Genomic DNA, 24,084 nt, shown 5'->3' on the forward strand with positions numbered 1-24,084 from the left:
GAAACTTTGACAAATACATTTAGAAACTCCAGAAACATTCTGCCATTCATAACTCAGTGAAAAGCAAGACCTAATGTCCTAACAAGGACAATTTTGTGAACAAAGTGATATTGTACCAAATAAAATTCAAGTATGACTTTACTAAAAGTTAGATGGTAAGTTTTTTTCCTAGCTTCCTGAGCAGTTCTGGATATGTAAGAATTTTGTAACCAAAAAACCAAAGCCCTGCCGAAACTCCAGATACAGTATGAGTACCCAAAGCGGTATCTACTTTTTAAAAGAAATGAAGTAGTTGAGATGTAGTTTTTTTATTTTTAGGACTTTCTTCTCTGTGAAAATGATACTGAAGGTGATATTTGGGTCCCAATATTATCCAAAACTGTACCAAATCCCCTATGGTTACATTCCCTAACCTTCGTAACATACCCCTACTTTCTTGAAACAGCCATAAACTATACATTGATATATGCAGTATCCAACATCTAGAAAATAAAAATAGAATAATTTTTAAATTATTGGTCAAGAAAAAAAAAAACCATAAATATTTTATATCCAATAACTGGAAAGTTAAATATTCACAGAAACTGATTTGTTAGAGCCTAAACAAATAAAAATAGAACAAAACAGAAGTTATTTCATTTAAGCACAATATTATATAAAGATCTAAGCAAATAAAAATCAACCCATAGGTCATTCTTTAATTTCCCCATCTCTTGTATTTTATATGATGAGGAAACTGGAATATAATATTTGTGTTTTGTCCACAAATATATCCTTTTTATTTAGTTTTTTTTTTGCTGTTTGGCACTCTCAAGAAGAGCCTCAGAACTGTGCTCCTGTTTGCTTCATAACTGGTCTTATTTCTCTTGTACTAATTTTTCTAAATGTTGTCTATTATGTAAGCATATAAAAGAAAATTAAGGAAGGTACACATAGCATTTTGCATCAAACCCCAGGAGTGAATGTAACTTAAAAGAAAACTCAACCCCACACATTTATGATTAAATATTTGTGGCAAAGGAAAAAAAAAAAAAAGGGTAGCAACTTTGTATTGCTGTAGTGACTGTGGCATATGCAGTTTTTCAAGGGCCAAATGCAACTCAGATATAGATAATTAATTACATGTTGTAACACAGAAATTAAAAATCCAGGAGGAAATCTAGGAAATAATTAATGAAAAAAAAAAATCTGTGAATTTCTTACAGGGTTGAAACACAAAAAAAACCCAAACAACCAAACAAACCACATGTCAAAAAAGCATCTTTGCCTAAGAGAACATGTGCAGCTCAGAGTGGAAATGATTAAAAATATTTTTTTGTTATTATCACATTTAACAGGTCTGTCATTTGGCCTCTTATAAAAGGTGAAAATATTGACATTAGAGATCCAACACAAATAGTATTTAAAACATGGAGTGGTTTTTTTGTATATTTGAAAGAAATTCGCATTATTTGCTGCAATACCATAGGCTTAAAACCATAAAAAAAAAAAAAAAAACCCTAGGAGCAAACAGGCAGTGTTGCAAGATTTGAAAGAAGGAAGATTTACTTCAACAGACCAGTTTAAAAAGTTACTCTTTTTTTAGACTGATTGCGCTCAGTATTGCGACCAGTCCTGTTTTATAATATCCGCAATAATGGACGAGGGGATCAAGCAACCCCTGAGAAAGTTTGTGGAGGACACCCAGTTGGGTGGGAGTGTTGATCCACTGGAGGGAAGGACTTACAGAGGGGTCTGGACAGGCTGGGTCAATGGGCAGAGGCCAGCTGTAGGAGGGTCAGCAAGGCCAAGTGCTGGGTCCTGCCCTGGGGTCACATCAGCCCCAGGCAGCTCCACAGGCTGGGACAGAGTGGCTGGAAAGCTGCCCAGCAGAAAAGGATCAGGGGTGCAGCTTGGCAGATGTTGAACATGAGCCAGCAGTGCCCAGGTGGCCAAGAAGGCCAATGGCCCTGGCCTGAATCAGGAATAGTGTGTCCAGCAGGAGCAGGGCAGGGATTGTCCCACTGTACCCAGCACTGGTGGGACCACACCTCAATCCTGTGCTCAGTTTTGGGCCCCTCACTGAAAGAACGAAATTGAGGGGCTGGAGCATGTCCAGGGAAAGGAAACAGAGCTGGGGAAGGGTCTGGAGCTCAAACCCTGTGAGGAGCAGCTGAGGGAGCTGGGGGTGTTCAGCAGGGATAAAAGGAGGCTCAATGACCTCATCACTCTCTACAGCTGCCTGAAAAGAGGATGTAGCCAGGTAGGAGTCGGTCTCAAGAGCAAAAAGCTTCAAGTCACACCAGGGGAATTCTAGATTGGATACTAAGAAAAATTTCCTTACCAGAACTGTTGTCAAGCATTGGAACTAGCTGCCTAGAAAAGTGGTAGAGTCTAGATGACTGGAGGTATTTTAAAAGACCCACAGACCTGACTAGCACTTAGGGAAATGTTTTAGTGGTGGACTTCGCAGTGCTGGGTTAACAGTTGGACTTGATGATCTTAAAAGTGTCCTTTAACCTAAATATTTTTATGATTCTTATGACTATTATTTTTATGTGCTTTTTCTATGTAGCATGAATATCAGACATTTGAGAAGCACAAAGCTAGCCCAGACAGTCCAAGAGCACCACACTGGACAGTGTAAGACAGTCTTAGAACAAGACACATCACAACTTCTGTTGCAAAATTAATTAGTAAAATGTCATGAAGCACATCACATAATGTTTTTCAGTCTCTATAGGGACTGCATTATGTATCCTTATATGGTATTAAAGCACAATACACTAGACGTGTATTAAACCACTTGCTTAAGCCACTTCCTTAGCAGCTCTTTAGCTCTCTCATTCTGAAACCTTTGCATCTTGTACCTAATATATACTCTGTCTCTCTGTGTGAGACTTCATATACAGATACTCTCACATGTATACATTATACAGATTAGAGTTCCAAAACAGCAGAAACTACAGCACAATTGAAAGCAGCACAGCTGCTTGCTGCTGTTAGACAGTCTGCATAGATGTGAGTTCCCTGGATCTCAAGAAAACACAGAAATTCATATCTGTATGATCTGGGATCTGAGGGGTTATTTCAGACATAAGACCTCTTAGCAGTGTTTTTCTCACTGCCCCTGAGAACAGACTGACATAATTTGAAGGATTTGATTTAAGTATGTCTCTTAAAGTTCCAGAGAAAAAAAACCCAGCCGGGAACCATGTAGAGCCTCAAAACTTTACTACTTAAGTGCAAGGCAGATCCTTCCAGTCATTTGGCATGGCTTCTTTTGGCAGAACAGCTCAGTGACTAGGAATCCTGGGGTGTCCAAAGGAAAGGGCAAGAGACATTTCAGCTTCTATTCACACTAAACCTAAAGGATCCCTCTAAAATGAGGCTGATTAAGCCTCTGTCAAACCAGCTTTAAACTGCTACTAAATTATAGAGCCTGGGTGATACACATTTTTAACACATCCCCAGTCAACGTTTTATAATTTTATGGTAAATCCTCTACAGTTCTTAACAGACAAGTAGAAGCAGGTATAGCTATAAGACTCACATGCCTGCACATGAGGCAGCAATTTCACCAAACATTGTTTGGCTAAACCTAAATTATCTTGAAAAACTTTCCTGGGCACATTATTTATTTATTTATTTAAACAAAACCCAAACACACAGAAGACCTCAACACAAAGTGCAACTCACTTTGTCTTTCAAGGTGGAGAAGAAGATTGGACATTGTCCAGAAGACTGGACAAGGAATGAACAAAGTCCATTGGTGCTGGAGAGGATCTAGTTTGTGGGGCAGTGCCATCACTAAGTCTTTTCTTTGGGCTTTCTGAGCCATTTGCTACAATAGCTCAAGTGAGCTGATAAAAGTTAGTACTCAAGGCCAGGGAAAAGAACAGAATCATTTTGTGACAAGGCTCTCTAACAGCCTTAACATCTTTCCTGCACCCATACCTTCACAGACATCGGAATTTTCATCAACAATTGTAGATTGGATTAGATGCACACTAGAAATTTTTTTTGGAGAAAAGCTGTTCCACTAAACAACTCTTACACTGAAAGTGAGCTGCTCAGTGAACATGTTTTTACAATGGCATATGCTGAACTTTCAATATAGAATAAAATTTACTTACAACACTATACGGCCTTAATCCTCTTGCATCCAGAAACAGAAACTAAAATGGCTAAAAGTTATCTTTTAGTTAGAAGTGATCCTTTACATCCTTAGGACTTTTCCCCCTCCCCTGTAAGTTTTAAAGTGCATGTCTCGGTAAAATGTAGACAATCATTTGAATGGAGGCCTTTTTGCCTCTTCACATGGATAAATTGCCTAATATTCAGTAACTGGTGGGGGGGGGGGAGGGCAACATGACTGAACAACATCATACAAGCAGTAAAAGAGTTCTGACAATGACAGTGTTTAGAAAAAGATATCCCAAAATTGAGGTTCCAGCAGATTTGCCAGAACCTTCTCCTTCAACTTCTCACAGAAACAGTTTCTCTTGTAACACAGAAGTACTATAAAAATTAAGTCCTTTAAGTTATAAAATGTTAAGATAGAGGCTTCCTGAGTAACCCATGTGTCAAATATGATACAATTTCCTTCACACGGACATGTACTTAAAAATGTGATCACAGTAACGTATAAGTAATGTAAGCTTAGATTAAAAGGCCTAATGAAATCCTCCTGTTATTTTTCTTTTCTTTAGTATGTGAACTTAAATATTGTGTGCATGCCTTAGGGGACAGGTCTTAAATCTAGCTACAGTTTAGATGTTACTAACTCTGGCTGATCACCGGGCTTACTGAGTGATATATCTCATACTGAACAGCCCTAAAGAGGGTCTAAAATTAACAATTACCTTAATCTAAACACTGGGTGTTTTAACAGGAAACAGCATTTCCATTTTGCAAAGGCAATACCCGTGCAAAGAAAATTATTCATTTCAGAGTCAGTGTTCTCACTTCTGTGTCCACAGAGGACTTGATTACACACATGGATATTATTTCGCGTTCCAGTTTATCTGCAATTTGAATATACAGTACTCATGCTTAATGAATTAATTAATTCAGGGCAAGTCTCTACTTGGTTACACATGTTAAAACTCCTCTCATTGTAAAAGAGCACTTACATTATTCAGCCATCCAATTTAAATTAATCATTATTGGGGTAAAACACCTATATTTTAACCAGAGAGATGAAATATTTTTAGTATTTAAGGTATCAAAAATAAAATTCCATAATGCATCTAGCAGTTCATTCAACTGCATGCTTCCTGAAACCCCTTTCTTATATAGCAACATTGTATCCTTATTAATACATTTATGCTAGCAAAGGATTAGATATCCTGATTACTCCAGCAAGATGAACATTATACAAAAAAAATACAACAGTATTGTTTTCTGTATAGTGATCCTTCAAGAATCAGCAGATTTGTTGGCACCTTCTCCTTCAGCTTCCTGATAAGATCAATTTCCTTTGCAATGAGAAGCAAGTATAAATTTCAAGAAAGCCACATGCAGTGAAATTAGACAAGAGTATTTTGCTTTCATTCTTATACATACCTGATTGGGATGATATAGGAAAACAGGAGGAGGAACCGGAAAAGGTTGCGGTACCATGGGCCTACAAATCCTTGCAAAGTTACCATAACAACTGAGAGTGCAACTAAAGCCAAAAACAGGGCTTTGGTCAGTTGATTCAGCTCCAGGTCCAGCAAGCCAACCTGGAGGAAGAAAAAGAAATCAAGTTAGTCAGGAGTTTTTCTTAAATTTATGCTTCTGCAGTGCAAACAATTAGTGATTATTTGCTTTGGTTATTCCTACCTATTAAAAATCCATGCACTTGTAGCAATTAACTGAACTTTGATAATTGCATTATTGTTATTCCTATGCTTGCACACAAAAGATGTTCCCTGGTTTTGTGGCATTAACAATTCCCAGAACCAATGTGAACTGTCCCAGCCAAGCCTTTTGAATGCCTTCAAGTCTGACACATCCCCTCTCTATTCCTTGCTCTAGGACAGGAACACAGAAGGGCAAGGAGGAAAGATAATTACAGATGAACAAATGAACAGCTTTCTTATGTCATGCATGCAGCAAAAATACTGGCACTGTGTATTATATTTGTAGGCACTGTTAGAAGATCAAATCCCTGTTAGATTCGAGAACCAACAGGCACATGGGATGGAGCCTCTGACTTCTCATCCATGTGACAAGTGCACTGAGACTTGTCACTATGCTCTCATCCAACTCTGCAAATCTGAACTAATGCCACAGAAATTATTTTTAATTGCATAAAGTTTTCACTTATCCAATATAGTAATAAAACCAACAATCAAGTGGAATATCCATTTTCAAAGCAATAAAATGAAACAGAGCTTCAACTTCACATACATAAACAGGTATTTGATTTAGAAACATTTTAAGTAAAACATTAGGAGAAGCTATCTTTCATCCACTGTTTCTCATGAAAAAAACATATTTAAGCTATGTAACTAAGACTCTCACCATTTCAATAATGTATGATGTAAGCTAGGGTATTTTTACTCCACTTTTTGGGATGCTCTAGTAGTCAGTAAAATATGTGGGAAAATTATGTCAGGAAGAGTTTCCTAGGCCCCATCACAGATGCCCCTTTTATCTCCAAGTCTTGCCATTAAGACCAGTAAAACATAACACTTCCTTAGATAACAAACAGTCTGCAAAAGAAGCACTTTAAATATAGTTCTTAAAAATTCCAGCAATCTTGCTTACACATGGGCTGTCCCTTCCCTAGAGAACCAGGCAGCTGAAGACCACAGTGGCTGATTTATCAGCTGCATTTAAAAAGCAGCACAACGAGGACAAATATCTTGCAATTTCCGCTGCTTCAACTACTACATAGTTTATGCTTGAATTATTGAGAAAAATAGGTTTTTGGATTAAAATGAAGAAAAATGAAGCCAGGGAAGTAGAGCATGTTTCAAAGCCCAGATCTTTTTGCGTTGACAAAGGCAGCCTAAGTTTCAGGCCTCGCTGAGGATCAGATGAAGTCATTATTCATTCAGTCAGGGAAAAAAGACTCAATTACCTCAACCTAAAGATGCTATCAATGAATGCAAAGTGCATATTTTACTCTATTCATCCAAATCCCATTAAAAAGTGAAAGGAATGATTTAATCTGGCCTTCTAGAGTTGGTCTTTTTTTGTAATAAAATAAAGAATCACTGTCTTGCAATATGCATAACTACTACCTCACACTTTTTTTCCCCTGCATCATGGTAGTGAAAGCCTATCTCTCCCCTCTCACCCCCCATAAAAAACCCCACCCCAGAACAGAAACTAATAAAGAGCTTCTTTGGAAAGAATGCCACTTTTAGGACAGAAACATTAAATTTAGTCCTCTGCACACTGATAGATATATCTGACTCAAAGCATTAATACCTTTCTAATTGATGAATACCAATGTGAATTTAAGTTTGAGACCCAACAGAAATGTGTTTGGAGAGGTATTATAACAATAAAAAAGTTGATACTGAAATTTTTTCATGCAAAAAATCTTTTGCTCAGAACACTTGATTTGCTACTAATAATGCCATTCTCTTCAATATAGATCATGCTACTGGCCATAGAAAATGTTAATATTTTTATTTACTACAGTAAATGAAGACAATTGCAAAATCCTACTTAAGAAGGCACACAAAGAAAGTAAGTTTTAATAGAAATGCTTTCTCCATTTCTCAAAAACTAGTTACTCCAACATACTAAAAGACACTTAATTAGTTTAATTCTGTGCCTTAAACAGTTTCTGCATTCAACGAATGAAACACTGTTGAATTATCCAGATAAATTTAATGTAAAATTCACTAACATTCTCTAAAATTCATCTGAATATTGGAAAAGTAAATAAACTTAATTTTAACTATCCTGTGATTTTATCAAAGCATTTGTTAAACATGCCGTTTTAAGAAAGCTATTTTTTTTGTTTGGAAAATAGTAACTAAAATAGCTATGAAAATATTAGAAATAGATGAAGAATTGGAGCAATTTTCCACATTTATTGCTATTTCCAATATTAGTAAAACAAATTTTCTTCTACTTGTCATAATATTTGTTCTATTTGAAACAACTTAACAAAATTAAACACACCATTGGAAATTTTAATCTCCAAGGGAAAATTTGTACATAATGTCTAAGAAAACCACAATAGTTTTGCAAAGGGGCTGTTCTATGATAATGAAAATGAACACAATAATTGCTACTAATGGCAACAACTGCAAATCCATTTAGCTCCTCTTTAATTTATGCCCAGAATTTTAAACAGCTAATGGTTCTCAATAAAGTAATGGCTTATACCATCAATTGTCTACTTGCATGGTAAAAAAGCTGGCAAGTTTTAAAAATACTTCATTTTTTGAATGAGGGAATGATTTAAAGTCTATACTTTACATTTTGGGCCACAAAGTATAATTCATTATCTTATGAGAAAAAAAAAAAAATCTTAATTTAATTAAAAAGTTGAAAACAACAAGAACTCTTCCAGTTACTGAAATACAATCTGGACACCAATATTGCTGTTCCTGCCCTAGATGCCTAAATTTTAGGAAAGGTTATCTTCTGCAGCTATTATGCAGCAAAAGAACAATTCTTTTAGCACTATAAGATGTACATTACTTCAAAAATAAGAACTTTTAAAATGCTAGAATACTGAAATGCAAAATTTGATGATTAAATGTTATAAAATGGAAAAGCTTTTTCAAAATGGTCTAGTGCAGCCATTTTTTTATTCAATTACAGTTTAAAGTGCATTAGAAATAATTGCTTATTAATAGCCTTTAAATGCCCTGCTTTAATACTATTGAAGTATTAAGGCACAGTCTTAGGACAGACTTCCCCCTGCAACCAAATTCTTCCACAAAGGTAATTATATTTCAGTAATCAGCCTGGTTCTGCACTGCCAAACACTGCATTGACTACAATGATATTTCATGGTATGCATGTTTGAGAGGGACTTGGGTTTTAATTTACACCATAAACATAAAAATTTTCTTTCCTTCTCTTCACACATACTCTGAAATTAATTTATTAAGCCTTGAATACTACTATATCATATATGTTACCATTAATTGCAGCCTACACTTAGATGTAAGAGGTATGTAACAGCAAATATTTAAAAATACTAAAATTCAAATAATACATCTTTCAGCTGCAGGATGACAAAAACAAGGTTTGCCTAGCAAAAATTATTAGTAGCACTCCATAATTTATAAAATAATTTGTATAGATTATCTTATACAGTCAGCTGCATTTATCCAAACCCCCATGATTTTCTTCAATAATCTGCTAAACCCTCCCTATAGTCCCTAGAAATAACAGATTACTAATCTGTGTTTAAAGGCTAAATAAAGCGACACATCCTTATCTATCTACCTTAATCTTTGACACTAAAACCACAAAGAGCAACTTTGGAATCTGTAGATGTTTCTTCCTTCTTAAGTCTCCTAATTCCTATGATGCAGTCTTGACTGCTCAGCAATCCAGATAACCACATTAAGCTAATGTAACTATGAATCAAAACAAGTAAATTCAGGTTTAGCAAGCATCTTGCCTTAATTCCCTGTACTCAAGCAATGGTCTGCACAAGTATGTTTCTCTACAAACCTGACTTGATTAATGTCAAACCTACCAAATCTTGCATACAGTATGGTACACTGTTTAATGAATATCCTTCTCATTCTTTTCATCAGTAGGTTCAAAGGTGGGAAAAGCAAGAAAACACAAAAATATATAAAGTGTCATTTAGCAAAAAAAGTCACCTCTTTGCTTTTTCTGATATCAATTTTCAAACACAGCCTCATCACTGGTTTACATGCAAGAGCAACAATGAAACCTTGAAAACATTTTCTGAAGCACTAACAACCTTTTGCAGGTTTTATTCATTTTAGAATAGAGCAATAATGCAGGGGGAGGACTGGCCTACTTAAGTTCATAAAACTGAAATAAACTTTACTTATTTAGTCCACTCCATCTGACTGATGCAGAATCAATTACCAGAAAACAGTTAATTTGATTCCAAAGGAAAAAAAAAAATCATCCTTCATGAAACAAACCTTGGAGCAAACTGAAATATTTGGTATAATGTTAGTACTGCAGTTTTGTGGTACTGAATTATGTCATTTCTACACTGATTTAAAAAAATAATTTTAGATGGTATTGATTGTATCCCCAAATAAACAAATTACGATTACTTCTTTAAATCAGTCCATCTCCAATGCAAAGACATTGAAAACAGCAGAAATTTTATAACTCAAGAAGAAATACAGGTTACTGTCCAATGAAAGAGAAGCTCAGGTACATTTTTGTAGTGTTTTGATACATATTCAAAACCAGAGGTTTAACTGCTCTTAAAAGCAGAATACTTTTATTATGTATTGAAATTACCCTTCTGACTTGCCAGGTCTTACTTTAACACACTACTCATAAATGACTATTTATGCTTTTTAAAATAAACTAATCGCTTTGCAAGCAGAATTTCCTTTTGTAAATACAAATATATATAATGCTAAAAGGGGAAAAAAAATCAAGAGGACTCATACCGTTCTTTCTCTTCCTCATTTATTCATTCTTTTTATATTGTTGCCTTTTCCAGACTCAACATCATCTGAGTCTGGATACTCACACTGAAGCTCAAGAGTCCTCTCCAGGATTTTAGAGGTGCTTAGCTCTCTCTAGTTGTCTACTGCAATAAAAACTGTAAGTGAGCTATTTCCACAACTGCACTTCAGTAGGGCTCAGCTGTTTGAATTAAGGCACTCGTTTTGTCAAATGTCACAGATTCCACAACCTTCCTAAGTGGAATTCTTTTACAGCTGTATCCTAGTTTACCTGAATGCCAACGATGTACTCTATTTGCAGCAACACATTCTGTTTCAAATTATCCCATTGAGAGAAACGGAACTTGTTTTATATTGTTAATATCCTGCTGAATATAAACCTGGCTTTCATTAACACGTTTGCGGTTTGGTAAGGTACACGACTGTCTCTATGTGCCCTTCGGTCTGCTGTTTGCCCTTAGAACGAGTCTTCAGCAGAGCAAGGGCGCAGAGCCGCGGATGCCGGGCTGCTGCGGCGGCTCGCCCGGAGCGGGAGGGAGGCCGGGCCGGCAGCGCTGCCGTGCGCGCTTCGGGCAGCAGAGGGCGCCGCGCCCCCGGCAGCGCTCCGGGCTCATCGCCCGCTCTGTCACCGCGGGCCGTGCACACAGCGCTCCATCTCCTCCCGGGCACAGCGCTCGGGGCTCATGGCTCGCAGCAGCGGTCAGGTGCTGGGTGACCGCATGCTCTCCGATTACGCTACGTATTTGTCACGGACGCAATGATTAGGATGTGGACATTAAGAATCGAAAAGGTTAACAGCGCCTTCAATTCCGGTATCCATACAGGAACTGTGCTGCATTACAAATATACTCTCCTCTTATTAAAAGCTACCAGTTGAAAACATTTTCTCAAGTCCACCCATCAATCAGAATAATTGCTTCAGCAATCTAAGATAACTAGTCCTACTGGAAACTTCAACAACCAAAAACATTCACACACTGAAATTCTAATTAATTTTTTTTTGTTGTTTTTTGGATTTTTTTTTTTCAAATTAAAAAAATCTAGGTACACAACACAGAAAACATGTAGAGTTTCTAAGCACTCACACTCCTCTTTACATCTGATCAATATTGCTAAGACAGGGAATTCTCAGGGGTGGGGGAAGAGCAGGATTTAAAGGTGCTTGATTTTCCACTGGAACACTACCTTCAGATTTATATTCCACATGTACCTATTACATGTGTTTGTTATCCTCTAAGCTTGGCCATCAGCTTCAGCTCAAGACTTTTCTGTGGATGCTGTCATGTAATCAGGTCTTTCAAGGGTCAGAATACAGAATAAGCAGCTTTACACATTACATACTATTATTAAAACACTCAATAGAGATGGCATTTTTTCAAATCTGTGTAGGTTAAAAAAAACATGATTTACTGTCTCACAGATTAAGATAATTAGCTGTACCAGAATAACTGCAAAATTAGCACAGGGAAAACTAGTTTCAAAACTTTCATGGTGCAGATTTTGCATATATATAAATATATGCAAAAAACTTGAGATATATGTAAAAAAATAAATAATTCAGTAACAGGTACTTGTTCCTTCAAGAAAGATGCAATTATAAAAGGGACCTAACAAATTGACAGCAACAGCTAGTTCTTTAATTTCCATAAATTTTGGGAATAGTAATATATCTACACTTCAGACCTTGTGGCTAACTGGTGCAAATAGCTTTTTCAAACAGAAAACTGCACAAATGTAGTATTTTCATAGTAGGGACTGAATTTAAGGGTTTTCTATATGGCACACTATGTTTAATAATATTTCATAAATGGTATGAGAACCTTACAGGTTTTTCAAAGATATCTCTGAAATTGAATACCAGAAAAATGTATTGCTAAAGAAATCCAAAATTTCCTTACTCCATATTCAAAACAAGGTGTTAGTAACTCATTTCCTCACAGACTATCTACATTAAGCTATTAGCAGAGATTATTTCATTTTATAATGTGTTTAATCTCACATTACTGGGCTGGGGTAAGAGAGGTCAGAGCTAAGGTTATCAAAACACATGGCAATTTTTCCATTAAGAATATAATTAAATAAATAAAGCCAAGAACCCAGAAAGTCTAACCTTATTTTAAAATTTCACAATTTCATTTTATCCCAAACTGAAAGTAAGCTTAAAGAGAGTTAAAAGGACATGCTTTCCTTCCATCTTAACTTGAGGTAAAATTGAGAGGTGGATTTTAAAAATTTCTTTCCAGGTAAATTACATACATTTTATTTTATTACATCTTATTTTAAAAGTCAATAAAAGTTGGGAAAAAAACTTCAATGAGAACACTGATATGCTAAATTGGTGCTTATGCCATAAAACTAGATGGAAATCAGAGCTGCAACCTCTATTAATGGAACTGGAAATGAAGTAATAGAGAAGATACAACACACAGATCATTAAAGTGACTGAGAAAACTTTCAGAGGATGGATAAGCCAATAAATGCAAGAGAATGAATAAAAATTCTTGAAGGAGGAATTAAAATTGGCAGTATGCAATGATTAATTAATTGGTGGAACATTTCTACAACCTCCCTGCTCCTCTGCTATGTATGCTCCTTGTCTGTCATTAAATCTGTCTCAGCACAGGTCCAGATACAAAGAGCCATGCAGGTATTCTTGCACAGGAAATCAGGTTAAAAAATGAACAATCACACAACACAAAGCGACTCAAAGTTTGTCTCAATGTTTTGAAGCATTTACATCTGAATCCTATTCACAAGGAATATGAATGCATATTTACATACAATAATATTCAAGAATAAATGGGAAAATGTGTGAGACACGAACTGAGAAAGAGCATTTTGACTACATTGAACTTTTGTCTCTGCCCATAGCTATTCCTGAGTATAAAATCCTGTTAGCCTGCAAATTGAGAAGAAATGTTTCAAAAAGCCTGGGATACATACTGGAAGAAAGACTTGCTTTTATTTTTACTTCAAAATTAAACAGGAGCTTGAAAGCTGCTCCATACAGTGGGAAGTCAGCAGTAGTTACCTAAAAGATTAATTAATGTCAGAATATAGGGTAAAATGCCAAAGAAAGGGGAGTGAGCCTTCTTCAAGTCCGAGTAAAAATACCCAAAATAAATCCACAACCCTTTAAGGCAAAGAAAAATCAAATCATCTCAATGAATACTTCTAGATAAGATTTGATGTGCAACTTCTTACTGGTGTTATGTAAATCATAAATTTTCTGACTCAAATATGTAGTAGAAATTATGACCTGAACTCTAGAATTTCTAGCTCAATTTTAATGCAGCAATGTGTTTACAAATAAAACTATCCTTCTGAAACAAATATCAAACTTTTTAGATGAGGAAAATAAATAAAAAGGTTTTTAAGGTGGTTCTTAATTTTTTTCTTTATACAATTACATGTTTTTCGTAATCTATATGATGTCTGTGTTACTAGTGCCTCCTGTACTAAAGTAAACACAGAATATGTTTCAAGACAATTAACAGAACATATTGCTTTGAAATTATCCTTGGGATCATACAAACAATTAATGGCCTAAAATAATAGTTTCCACAATGTTTTGCATAGAGATCAGAAGTATTTAATTATATTTCTGGTCAGATATACAAAAAAAAAAAAAGCTGTAAATATGTATAAACGCATAGAAATAATACATATTTTAATTTTTGCACTTAATTCCAAAATCTGCTTTTACCCACAGAGAGATTAATATTTGAAAAATTCTGCTTTCCTAAGGTTTAAGAGCTGAATCTCATTGTCAGGATTCAGCAATTAAATGGTGTATGCATGTGTGGAGCATGATGGTTTTATTAAACAAAGCCTCATCTGAACAAAAAATCAAAAAACCTTTATAATATCATTACATTTTTGATGTTTTTTATATCATTAAATTTATCAGCTGAAATAGCTTTATTTCTATTAAGCAAGCAACAACAAAAAAGAAAAATCTTACCATAAAAGTCAACTCCTTCTTTTTGTGTTTATACTCTCAAAGACATTTTATGAACCATTTCATACTTAATGGTTTACAAGCAATCCCAACAGTTGGGAATTGTGTGAAAAGTTGCACAGATTGACAGATGAAGTGAAAAGGTCTGTATTAATTTTCCAAATAAAGAAATGCACGGAGTGGTATTTCACTATGATTATACTCTAAAGTACCAATTAGAACGCATATCAGAAACTAGAGCAAGTTGACACTCTACAATAAAGCAAATAATTTCCAGTTGGAGGGGCAGAAAATGTTAATATGCAATGTTCAAGACTACAAGAATCTTTGTAAAAGGAAGTAGCTAATAAGGTTTAATGATGCATGTCAGGAAGCCACAGTATGTAGGGAAACACAGCTGGCTTCATTTTGTAAACTATTTGATATACACATCTTTCTAGTTCACGATTATCAGCTGTGCAAGTGCCACAGGGGACAGTTTAGCCTTCAGATCAGGATATTCTTCTTGTTCTCTAAATTACAAGTAAAATACATTAATATAATATGGTGCTGTAGGCTAGTGCCCTGACTAAAGCTTATCAGCTTACAAAAAAGATTAAAGAACTCTTCTGTAAGATTCAGTTTGAACAATCTCAGCAGAATAAACAGGCTGAAGAATACCGAAATAATAAATATATTTATAATACAAATCTACACACATTTTTGAATGTCAGATTAAACCCTGAAAGTTACTAAAATAACCATGAAATGCCATTTATATTAATTCATACCATTTGATAAGGCATGTACTTCTTTTATTAATAAATTAATATTAATAAAGAAATCATGGGTATTATGGATAGATGCAGCTATACAAAGCAGTATGCCTCCTGCTTTACTGCACTCCAAGTTGCTCAGTGACTGCAATATGCAGGTGACAGCAATTAGCAGCAGATGACAGAAGCACTTTGAATTTGTACCAGATGGCAGCTAAGGGTCATTGGAAGCTAGTAGACCTTCCACAAGGAAACTGTTGTTAGTACAACTATAAAACTCTTCAGTACTTAGAAATAAATTATTCAGGGTCTCAAAGAAAATTGGAAGGTCAAAATAGAATATAAAATATTATGTAAGGCATTAATAGCTCACCTAGAGTTTAGAGAATTAAATACATTTAAAAATAAAACAGTGCTTACAGAGCATATCTTAACCTCACAATGGGGAGAGTCATTACAAAACAAGCAGGAACATCAGCTAATGTATTTGCTAAACAATTCAAACCTGTGTCCCAAAGGAGGGGCTGCATAAACACATTTTTTCTTCAGTGCAAAGGTAAGACATTAACTGAATACATGCTCCAATGCAAGAGAAAAAAAAGGCAAATTGAAGATTCATACATGGAATACAACACCCCACACTGCTGCCTGTGCCCTTGAAAGTACAGTTTCACAGCTCAAACACAATTAGGCATACCTCATTTAGAAAAAATTAATTCCCACAACCTCCAAATTTATATATACGTGGAAATTTACTTCAATAATTTTTAGCTTTTTAGATCCCCTCAGATGGAGCACAGCCCTGCCCTAGGAACTGCATAAACTACCTCAACAAGCCAAGGAACAGGTAAATTGATTTGAGTGCAAAGGAGAAAGTAATGATACAGTAAGAGCTGAAACAAAAACCTGGAAGTAAGAATAAGAGGTGGACATACAGCCAGAGAACCTTTGAGAATTTCAAAAGTATGTATAGATTAAGTCAGTGAAATGGCTATTCAGCTGCTTATTGGGAATCTCTTCCACGCATAAAACTGTTAAAAAATCAACCATGTGTTCACAAATTGAAGCCATCTCAATAGCAGAGCAGATGAAAGATACATGAGTTGTGATGAAAGGAGCATTAAAAGGAAGGTGACAAGGCTAGATAGGCTAAGGGGGAAGGAACACATGGAAAGATGCAGGTAAGAGCTGAAGAGGTGAACCAGGATCATCACCTTTTATCATTGCAAAATGAGTGCACACAAACCAAGACAGCATTTTTCAAGGTAAACAAATTGTGACAGATTATTATTTGATAATTTCATTTTATCAAAGTTTTAAACCTTATTCACAAATGTACTACATTGTCAGGGGAAAAAAAAAAGCTTTGTGTATGATGTTGAGAGAGAGGAGAGAGGAGAGAGAAGGAGAGAGAAGGAGAGAGAAGGAGAGAGAAGGAGAGAGAAGGAGAGAGAAGGAGAGAGAAGGAGAGAGAAGGAGAGACAGAGGTAGGTGGAACCAGTAAAAGTATTAGACAGACCAGAGTAACAGGATGGAGAAGCAGAAAAAGGCAAGGGGGAAGGTAGTCAGAAAAAAGGTATATTGAATACAAAGCAGAGGATTGGTGCTGGCTGTACCTCTTCCAGAGACCATAGCTATAGTAGGAAATCACAAAAAACTGAATCTAAGTTTTGCAATGGTTCTTTCAAAATACCTGAAATAAACAATTGTCCAAGTGCTGTCAAACTAAGACTACAAAAAGAGCTCTATGTGATTGGCAGAAAAAAAAAAAAAAAAAAAAAAAAAAAAAGGCTCTCCCTCAAGCCCAGTAGGCATCAGTAAGAATCTTATTTTCTTTCTTGAGCTGAGTCCCAAGTCATCTATCTTTGCTTTTACAAAAGAAAATATTTGAGTGGATTCCTTGAAGACTATGAGATTAAGAAAAGATTCCACAATGTCTCCAAATCATAAAATAAATGAAACTTAATGCTGTTTTGTATAAACAGCATTTTGGGATACATTCCAAAAGATATGATGGGAAGGGAATGAGTTTTAAGAATATGAAGAGCAATCAACTCTTTACAAACTAATCCACAATCTAAACCACATTATTTTCATCTGGTACAAGCTGGAATGCTGATTTTAATGCTAAATGTATCCACAGGCTTGTTCTCTGAGGTAAAAAAGATGGGCAAAGATTGTATTTGTCAAGAGTATGACAAACTCATTACTTAAAGCGTGCAAACACAACTCAGTAGTAAACTATCTTAGTTATGATCACTATGTTCAGCCTACATCAAAATAAATACTATGTCCTGATATGGAGAGAACTTTCCTTTTCCCCTAATATCCATCACTGTACTGTGTCATGTGAATCATAATGGTTTCTGAGCCTCCAGTAGAGAAATACATGAGACTTCAGCTACATGAATTACTGAGTCACATAAATGAAAACATCAGAAGATGTTTTTTTACACTTTCTCCACACAAACAGAAGGCTATCCAATAATAACAGCAAACAATAATTAATGTTTGTAAAACATCCAAATTCAAGTTATGAAAATCTGATGGGCATCTATTCTAAGAATGCTCTGCAGGTCTTAAACATTCTAGTTTCTAACATTCGGTCACCCCTTTTTCATAATAATTGTAAAAAATAATAATCAACATACTTTGAACTTACCCATCACTAAAACTAGTATCTCTATTCCTTCTTATGTAGTTTCTTTCCATATAGGAAAAAATTAAGCTTATTCAGAAAAATATGAAAACAATTGCAGAAAGCAAAAAAATTATGCAAAAGTCAAATTTTAAAGGCTTTTCCTAATAACAAATAGAGTTCATAAGGACCTACACAGTTGCAGCATCAAGTTTTTAGAACTATACATTTCAGAAATGTATTTGCATAGATATTAACTAAGGAAAAAATAATTCCAAAAATAAGGTTTCAGATTTCCAATAAAATACACACAATAAGGAAAAAAAACACACCAAAAAAGTGCTGACTGTGGTACATTGCTCTTATTAACAAACACCCAGTGTTCAGAACATAACCCTAATGTAGGAAAACACACAGAAACCTCTCTTCACAACATCAGTATTTTGGCTGCCACCACTTTGGCTCACTCCTGCCAGCAAAGCCTTGCAGAGCTTTCCAAAAGTGGAGCAGTTCTAAGCCATGAGATGAGGTTCCAAGTATTCTCTGAGAGGTCATGTCCTTTGCCCCTACCCTCTCCACCTCCCAGCAGCTGCTTTTGCCAAGGGCACGATTAAATTCTGAATGGCAACAAAGCCATAAAGATCAATGTAAAGGTAAACTCCTCAGCTGATCAGCAGCAGTGGAGGCAGCAGCTGAGAGGAAATAGCCCTCAGGGTCTGCCTCTTTGAGAGCTTACTGGGATATTCCACACAAGCCAAATGTGCAGGCAATCTCCTTTTTGCACTGTCTCCTGTAGAATGACACTTCAAATGATTTCTTTATTTTACTACAAATCATTCATGTTAGCCTAGATTGCCACAGGTAAAATACTTGTGATTTTGGTTGAATAAGTTAAATAGCAGGCTGCTGCTATTCCATAACTTGATCAATTTTAAGAATTGTTCTGACTATTTTGTGAGGTTAATCTATTTTAATAGATTAATAGAGCACTTCAGAAAAGGCATACACCACCACTGATCCTTCCTTAAACATCAGTGCAAAATGACATTGAGACAAACTCTAATCTACACATGCTCAAAAAATGCTGAGATGAAAAAATCCAAACAACTTCTTAACAGTCTCCAAAATGGGAAGAGAGAGATCACAGAATATCAAGTAATATTCTTGATTAAAATCACAAGAATTTAGGACTCCGAGTTAGACATGGCTTGTGGCTTATCATTCACATTCTGGCACATATCAGTTTTTATATTTTTATTGTCTTGTAGCAGGGAATATATTTAACATTGTGGGAATTTTACAGCTGTGAATAAATAATGTGGCTTTGCAAAATCAGCGGGAAAGTTTGGCATGAGCTCTAAAATACACAGTAAACTCAGAAGTTTACCCAGAATACAGTGAGAATTTTCTCTCACTACCAAAGAGACATTCCCTCACTTGTTCTGTATATTGTTGCATAGGTTTGATACCTGAGAGTACTGTAAAACATTCAACTAGGTTGGAAGAGAAATTAAGTTGAATATCTTAAACTGACCACTCTCAGTTCCCGTTTCTTTTGTGGCTCTTCCATTTTCCCTCCACCCCACCTCCTCTATCTCTCATGCCTCAGTTTTTCATTTGTAGTACTACTATTTTATTTCTTTTGAGAACAATGTAAAGAGTAAGAGAATTAAAATATATACACCACTACTTGAAAAGTACTGCTAGTGTGGATAAAAGTGCCCCACCAAGTCTCTGAAAAGAAGCAGCGTCCTGTAAATGAAATACTTGAGTGTACAAAATCCCCCAGCACATCAGACTGTTTGTATTAACTGATTTCTGTCTACATATACACTCAAGGAAGTCAATCAAGACTTTCAGTCTTATTGTCTTCCTATTGTCTTAAAACCATGGTATAAATCTAGCATTCTTCCAGTTTTCTATATATCAAAGAAAATGGAAAACCTCAGTTCCTTTATGTGGAATTATGCCTTTTCCTCACTAGTCATTGAAAGATTGAAATTCCCACTTTGACACTCATGCTATTTCAGTTAATGGTGTTATAGATTAATTACAGTAGTATATAGTAGTATATAGTAGTATAGTGTTCTCTCTGCCTCAGAGTAAAGGACACACAAATTTTGTCTTTGGTTTGCCAAAACACTGCTGACTGTTTCCAAGCATCAACATTCCTATGTTCTAATTCTGGAGCGACAAAGATGCCTCCTCTGCCATTTAGCCCTTTCTTTCCAAACTTTTAAAGCAAAATACCTTTTGTCTTCCTCCTTACCTAACACTATTCCATCATTCTTGCTGAGACACTCTAGGCTTTTCAAAGTGCTACTTTCCTTCCTTTGCTCAGAGATGACAGCACATGGAGAGAAAAGCATCAACAACACTACATTATATGTATTTCCCTGTGGCCTGGTCCCACCATTTCTCCCATACACCATGAGAGGGATTCTCATACTTCATGGGAAGCTGGTAGTCAAGCACTTTCTTGGACAGAAGCTCTGTGTCCAGGGACAAACCAAGTATGGGGACTACAACTACCCGTAGGTGACAATTTTCTCAATTTTATTCAATACAAAGAGAAGTTTTTAGAAGGATTAACTACAGCAGATTATACTCCAATAAAAAGTGCTGCATAAACATTTTTCAAATAAACTCTTAACATTTGCCATGAAGAGCCATGGTTTCCACTGATCTACTCGTACCCTGATCCTTCTGACATACAGCCAGAGATAGTCATTGTTCTCAAACAGACTATGAACATCAAATTATCAATTTGGTAAAAAAATATGCAAGTTCAATTACTGGGCTCTTGCACAACAATGTAGCAGCAGGATAAAGTCAATGCCCTTATGAAGCTCTGAACAGAAATGCAAATTGGACTTAGAAATGTAAGCCTTTGGGGTAGAACAGATAAGAATGGTTTAGTAATGTCACTAACAAGTTGCTGGACGACCAAATATATTGATGTTCCAAAAAATGTGTGAAGGCAGAAGAAGTATATATTTTAAGTATTGAAAAAGCTGTGCTGAACAGGGAAAATGGTGAAGGGGCATCAGTTCCTGGGAACACATGAATCTGCTCCAGCCACTCCATTTCACTCCAAATAAAGAACTGGAGAGAGAGGATTCGTTTTCTAGCAAATATTTTTCCAAAATCATCCTCATAAAAAAGGGAGAAGGACCAGAGATAAAAGCCTTTTAAAAACAGAGAAGTAAAACTCATCACAAAACACCAGGAAGAAATTTTGTGGGAGGAGAGAAAGAATGAGACACAGAGAGAGACAGAGAGAGAGGGGGAGCAGCAAAGTGATTTTGCCTCAGCTTACCAGAATGTCAAGCCCATTTTCAAATAACCAAGGACAACATACACACACAAAAAGAAAAAAAGCCAACAACCCTTTTGAGATTTTAATTTGTTAAAAATACCAAATCAAAACAGCAAACAAGCAACAAAAGTAGGAACCAGAAAAGCAGTTAGCTTTAGGATAGTTAAGAATGAGGGTAAAAACAATATTACTATTTTGATGAATACTAAATGGTTACTATGAAGTTTTACTTCTGATGTTAAAATTTAACAGCAGATGTAGAATTCCATAAAATAAAGGGGGGGGGGGAAGTGTTTTGACTGCTGCTTGTAAGGATTAGCAACATTAAAACTATTTTTATACTAATCTGAAGCACACTAGGCAGATTACATGATGTAGCTTCTTTAGAGAGGCTACTGATTTCTCAGGAGTTCCATTTAAGATAATTTCTACTAATTTTGATGCACTACTGTGTACATTCTGGGTGTATATCTATTGTAAAATCCAAGAAATTTTAATGTTTCAGTCTTAGTACACAAAATACATTCCCTTGAATTTATTTCCATCTCCTGCCAAAGATACTGTGTTTTTTTAACTTCACCCCCAAAATGTGTTTCCATTGATGGAAAAAAGTCACATTTGCAGAAGAGCTGCATCAACATCTTGCTTTCTGTGAAGACCAAAGCTGTAAAAGCAAGTCTGAATTTAGATAACAAAAAACTGTTCTGCACTTTAAATGAGAACTCTGCAAAATGCCAGACTAAATAAATAAATAACCTTAGTTTGTTAATTTCCCTCTTGGTTAATTAACACCTATAAATGACCTTTAGCATTGACAAGTCCAACTTCATCCAGAAAGCCAAGGTTTAAGAATATCTATCCAAATAGGATTGATTACTGATTACAGCATTGTGAAGAGCACAATTCAATCTGATTTTTTTTTCTTTAAAGGCTGGAAATGCATTCCTGAGTAAGCTGATGTGACTGCCAATGAGGTAAAATGCAGAGAGTCATTACACTATAATGTTGATGTTACCACTTCCACATTTATCTGAAGCACAGAACACATATCATTTTAGACTGAAATTAAACCTTGCCAGAAATAATTTTTCTTTATATTGTTGGAATTAAAAACATATTGAATTGATTCATTAAGAAAATTCTATGCTCTCTATCTTTGTGTTTTTCAGACTGTCTGCATCCTTAGGCAATGAAACAATTTTTACAATTGTAATAAAACAAGTAAGTGTTGACTTTAAGCTAAGAAAATTGTTGCTTGAATGACTAAATACTTCAGCAAACACAATAAATCCTTCTAAGTTTAACATAGAGATAAATCCCATGCTTGAACAGGTACATAAATTTCACACTTTTTCTTATGCAAGTTTTCCTAAACTTATTCTTTTGCTGAGTGTTTATAGAGCAGGTCTGCATCTCTAAATTTTAATACTGGTTCATTCAAAAATCATCTACCATTAGGAAGGAAAACTAAAACTCTACCATTACAAACAACAAATTTATAGTATGAAGTACAGCAGCAATGTTATTCTCCAGCAAAATATACAACTGTAGAACTTATCTGTATTTCAATGAAGAGAGGACATAAAAGAGTCAGGCTCATGTATTTCTTGCTTATTTCTGGACATATGAGTTTCAGTTTGATAGTGTAATTTGGGAATGATAGATCTCAGTGTTTGCTTTCTCCCAGAGAAAGAAGACATCAGCATCCTTGAACTATGTTCTCAACAACAATGTATCAACACGTTGTACAGGCAAATTTCTAAAATGTTATTTTTAATTGTTTTCTAAGAGCAGCAGAGAGAGAAACATGCCATTTAAAACTATTTACAAACAGTATTTCAAACAATTCTTTCCTAAAGCAGAAAAGGCTGCAGACTTATTTCCTCTCAAGCTTGCAGCAATAGCATAATTGATAAATTTAATTTAAATTAAATTTTAAAATTTTAATCTTATAATTTTAATTTTTAACTTTTTAATATTTTGTTTCAGCAAGTTGGATGCAAATATCTTTTTTTAATGTTCAAATCTTTCATCTCTCAAATGTAATACATCTTCTACTCTCAAAGGCTATTTTAGACTCCCTTTGGGACTCCTCTTGGGTCCTAATGCTACATACTCTACCTAACATGTAACCATGACTGTCAAACTTGTGAAAACAGGAAGATTCTCAAATGCACAGTGGAGGAATGAACTGAGTACTGTTTGTCTACCTTCTGCATGGCTAGCTATCACAAAATATTACCTACAGACAACAAGTGTCTTATCATACAAAAGTATGCAGACCAATCTCATCCCATGGTAGAAGACAGAGACAGTAAGACACAGACTCCACAGAAAGGTACAGCTAAAACCACATCTTAAAAATTATGTCAACTTTTTTTTACAGTGCAGCACTCCATTTTATCACTTATACAGCTGTGAGAGCTGTGTTTTCCCATGTTCAGTTCCCATATTCATCCTTATTGGCCAGGCTACATGTTGGTTACTGCTTTAAACATGGTTGTTCAGTCCACAGAGACAAAATCTCCGTGTTAACACTATTGTTGAAATAGCCACATACAAAAAATTTAACATTTACTAAAAGCCTAATAGATCCCCAGAATCTGTTGAATTTAGGAATGCATGAAACACGTATGCATACTTCCCTATCAGTTTACTACACTAAATAATTTAATTTTAAACACCTGTGAGAATTATTTATTAGTCATAAGTTGTTCAGAATTCTTAAGAGAAAGATTCTGTTACTAAAGGGCTCATCTTTCTATCAGCCCTTTGTATCAGGTACAAACATTACACCACAAACATTTTGGTTCTATTTTACTCTATTATTTTAA

The 24,084-nt window shown here is 35.4% G+C and overlaps 1 protein-coding gene across 4 annotated transcripts in view; it reads right to left on the reverse strand.

Moving 5' to 3' along the window:
- The window catches only part of ATP9B (ATPase phospholipid transporting 9B (putative)), a 149,751-nt gene that overhangs the window by 42,332 nt on the left and 83,335 nt on the right, over positions 1 to 24,084 (reverse strand). For all 4 annotated transcript variants that reach the window (XM_079300853.1, XM_079300852.1, XM_079300855.1 and 1 more), the window contains one exon: positions 5,548 to 5,708. In XM_079300853.1, the coding sequence (XP_079156979.1) occupies positions 5,548 to 5,708 (161 nt within the window). The remainder of the gene's footprint in view (positions 1 to 5,547; positions 5,709 to 24,084) is intronic.

Source organism: Erithacus rubecula (assembly GCF_903797595.1).
Source record: "Erithacus rubecula genome assembly, chromosome: 3".
Lineage (NCBI taxonomy): Eukaryota > Metazoa > Chordata > Aves > Passeriformes > Muscicapidae > Erithacus > Erithacus rubecula.